The 3,574-nt window shown below is 36.3% G+C and overlaps 1 protein-coding gene across 2 annotated transcripts; it reads left to right on the top strand.

Moving 5' to 3' along the window:
* Positions 1 to 584: 584 nt before the first annotated feature.
* Positions 585 to 3,574, top strand: LOC133687847 (uridine nucleosidase 1). Of its 2 annotated transcripts, XM_062107183.1 has the most exons (10): positions 585 to 765; positions 956 to 1,110; positions 1,231 to 1,346; positions 1,467 to 1,526; positions 1,853 to 2,035; positions 2,128 to 2,232; positions 2,590 to 2,686; positions 2,779 to 2,886; positions 3,012 to 3,147; positions 3,233 to 3,574. In XM_062107183.1, exons 2-10 carry the CDS (start codon positions 966 to 968, stop codon positions 3,366 to 3,368), a joined length of 1,086 nt encoding a protein of 361 aa, XP_061963167.1. In that variant the 5' UTR covers positions 585 to 765; positions 956 to 965; the 3' UTR covers positions 3,369 to 3,574. The 2 variants fall into 2 exon arrangements, with proteins under 2 accessions (XP_061963167.1, XP_061963166.1); XM_062107182.1 differs by having other exon boundaries at positions 585 to 1,110.

A 3,574-nucleotide genomic window follows, 5' to 3' on the forward strand; every position in this document is an offset into this window, starting at 1 on the left:
TATTTTATTTCTCAAACACCCCTTGATTCAGTACAACGAAGCTACAAAAGCATCATTAGTAGCTTTACGAGTGTGTTTGTTTTTTAGGTAGCTTTTGTGGTTGTTGTTTGAAAAAAAATAAGTTTTAAAAAGTTACGGTTAACTGTGGTTAGTTGAATTTAGATATATGTTTGGTAAAAATTATTGTTGAAGTTTACGTGTAGCAAAAAAATATGTATAAAATGTTTGGTAATTGTGTTTGAAAATGTGGTTATAATTGCTTTTTAAAGTGTTTTTTACTTGGAAATGTATTAAAATAATATTTTTTAAAAATTATTTTTGATAATAGCGCATTAAAATGATCTAAAATATAAAAAATATTAATTTAAAATAAAAAATAAAAATAAAAATAAAATAAAATATTTTTAAAAGCATTTTTAAAATGCAAAAACAAATAAGATTGAAGAAATTTTATGAAATTCGGTAAAAAAAACATATAAAAACTATATTTTAAATTTAATTTTTTAATAAATCGCACATCATAGAACGAAATTTTTTTTATTACCAAATATATTACTGTGTTTGTTTCATCACGACTGCAAAAACCAGCGAAAAACAAACGCAGCCGTATCCAGCTATCCAAAAACTTTTCCTCTTTTTTTTAGATTCCTGGATGAAGACTTCTCTTCCTTTGTTATATTTACCTTACAGGACGACGAATACCTCATCTGCCACCTACCGAACCCAAAAAAGAAGAGTTTCAAATCAATCCAAAAACAGCGTTTGGTGAGCAGCTCAGCTTAGCATCATCGACTTTATCATCTTCCGTTTCTTTTATTGCTTATTAAATAAATACTCCTATAATTCCAAGACATACTCTCCCTCTACCTCATAAAATAGTTTTGAGTTTTGGGGTCGGTGTTCTGGGTCTCATCCGGTTTTATTTCTTATTTCATTGCCTGTCTGAGATTCCCAGAGAGAGTGTGATGGACGGCGTTTTGGGTTCGGAGACGGAAAGCCACGTTATTATGGACGGGACGGTGAACATTTTTCACGGAGAAAGGGACGGCGTGTTGGTTGGCTCCACTGCTAAGCCTGAAAAACTAATTATCGATACTGATCCTGGGATCGGTGAGTTTTTTTCTTTTTCCCCTTCCATTAAATAAATAAATAAAAAGAAGTTGAATCTTTTTTATTTTAAGCTCTCAAACAAAAATCCTTATATATTTATGTATATCCGTCAATTAATAGATGATACCATGGCGATCTTGATGGCTTTTCAATCCCCTGAGTTGGAGGTCTTAGGATTGACCACAATATTTGGTAATGTCTACACAGAAGATGCCACTCGAAATGCTCTACTTTTGGTACGTTAACTAATCAATTAGCAATTCCACCTTTCATTTTTCTTTCTGTGAATGTATTCATGATCGATTCTCCACCATGTTTTTCTTTTTCGTTTTCTTTTTTAATGTGTAAAAGGATAGTGTGAGATCGCAGGGCGTCCAGATGTTCCTGTCGCTGAGGGCAGTCCTGAACCTCTCAAGGTAACTTTCTACCTCTGAAGGGCAATTCAATCCTTTCTTCTTTACTTTTTTTTCCCCTGAAAAACTGTCCTTTACTTGATACACGATCTATTTCCTAATGGATTTCTATTTTCTCTATTCCCATGTCAAATTGGATTTTTGTTTTTCTTATGTGGGAATCTGAGTTCTTGTGCGAGTACATTTAGAATTATTGGATTATGATTCTTCACTTCTCTGTTTCGTTGTTATCTTGCTCAAGGAATTCAGTTTTGAATCTTATAGTTTTGCTTACTCTTTTTTTTAAAAAAAACTTAAATTTGTTTTCATTTTTCCTAATGATTCATTAGGGTGGAAGACCAACTGTAGCTGACTTTGTTCATGGTTCTGATGGATTGGGGAACACATTTCTTTCTCCTCCAAAAGCAAAGAAAATTGACAAGAGTGCTTCCGAATTTTTAGTGGATAAAGTCTCTGAGTATCCTGGTGAAGTATCTATACTAGCACTAGGACCACTAACTAACCTAGCTTTGGTGAGCATTCTTTCGTCATCCTTTCCACCCCTTCCCTTGCAGATGGTAATTCCCTAGATTGCAATTTCATAACTATCATATTATGCTGTCAGGCGATTAGAAGGGACTCCTCCTTTGCTAGCAAGGTTAAAAGAATTGTTGTACTTGGAGGTGCATTCTTTGCACTGGGAAATGTAAACCCTGCTGCCGAGGCAAATGTAAGTTCTGGTGCTGGACTGTGATCTCTTTGATTTTTGCTTCTTTTTTCCCCCCTACTCGTGCCATAATTAGAAACATATTTCCTTGTCTATCTGCATCTTCAGGCATAATATAACAGTCCAACTTGTTTGCCAGTAAATAGTCTATATGGAATAGCTAGTGTTATTATGTTGATGGAATAGTATTCTCATTGCAGAAAGAAAGGAGATTCGAAAGCATTTGAGGTCTTTATTTCACTAAAATATTTTTGCTTTAGCTGCAACTAGCGAGTTGCAGAGCAAGGAAACTAGTTTTCAATTAGTTGAAAAACCCTTTTACCTATTAAATGTCATCCAGGCAAATATTTTGATTTGCAGATCCATGGGGACCCAGAAGCAGCAGACTTGGTGTTTACCTCCGGGGCCAACATCGCTGTGGTTGGAATAAATATTACAACCCAAGTTAAATTCACAGGTGGAATGGACTTACTTCCTAGTCAATCTTTCCCTGTATTTTCCACGTTGATATGGAACCGTTTTTTCTCTAACAGTCGTTTTAAATTGCAGATGGGGACCTTCTTGAATTGAGGCAATCCAAAGGGAAGTATGCTAAAATACTAAGTGACATGTGCAAATTCTATAGAGATTGGCATGTGAAGTCCGATGGTGTCTATGGTGATTTTCCAGTCTATTTGTGATCCTTTTTCTTTTTTGCATCGGTTGTCCTCAGGTTTATTGTCGATTTGGTCGACTGTTGTGTGGTTTGATCAATGTCTTGACTTTTTGATGTCTGTTTCCAGGCATTTTTCTCCATGACCCTGTGAGTTTTGTAGCTCTAGTTCGGCCCGATCTCTTCACATACAAGAACGGGGTCGTGAGGGTTGAGACGCAGGGCATCTGTGCTGGGCATACGCTGATGGACCAAGGACTCAAGAGGTATGCTCAGACAAGCGTGCTATCATTTTCGTATTGTATTAATGTATTTTGATTCTTCTAATCATGATGGTAAAATTTGTTATAGATGGAACTCGAGCAACCCCTGGTCAGGGTATTCTCCTGTTGCAGTTGCTTGGACTGTTAATGTGGATGAAGTCCTCAATTACGTCAGACAATTGTTGATACATGGGACTTGCTCTTTGGAAGATGCCAGAAACTGAAGATGGAGGTCAGATTCCCTTTGCTGACGGTCCCAGCGATCCCTTTCCTTGATCATGAAACTGACACCGCTAGTTTTCTTCGGAAGGGAAGGGTCGGGACGTTATTGTTTTCACATGTGTACTTGTCAAATTCTGTATGGACTGTCCGAAACGTTCTATGTCTCATTCAATGAAAATAATTCTGGGTTTTACCCGCAATTCATTCA

The sequence above is a fragment of the Populus nigra genome, chromosome 3 (genome assembly GCF_951802175.1).
Source record: "Populus nigra chromosome 3, ddPopNigr1.1, whole genome shotgun sequence".
Classification (NCBI taxonomy): domain Eukaryota; kingdom Viridiplantae; phylum Streptophyta; class Magnoliopsida; order Malpighiales; family Salicaceae; genus Populus; species Populus nigra.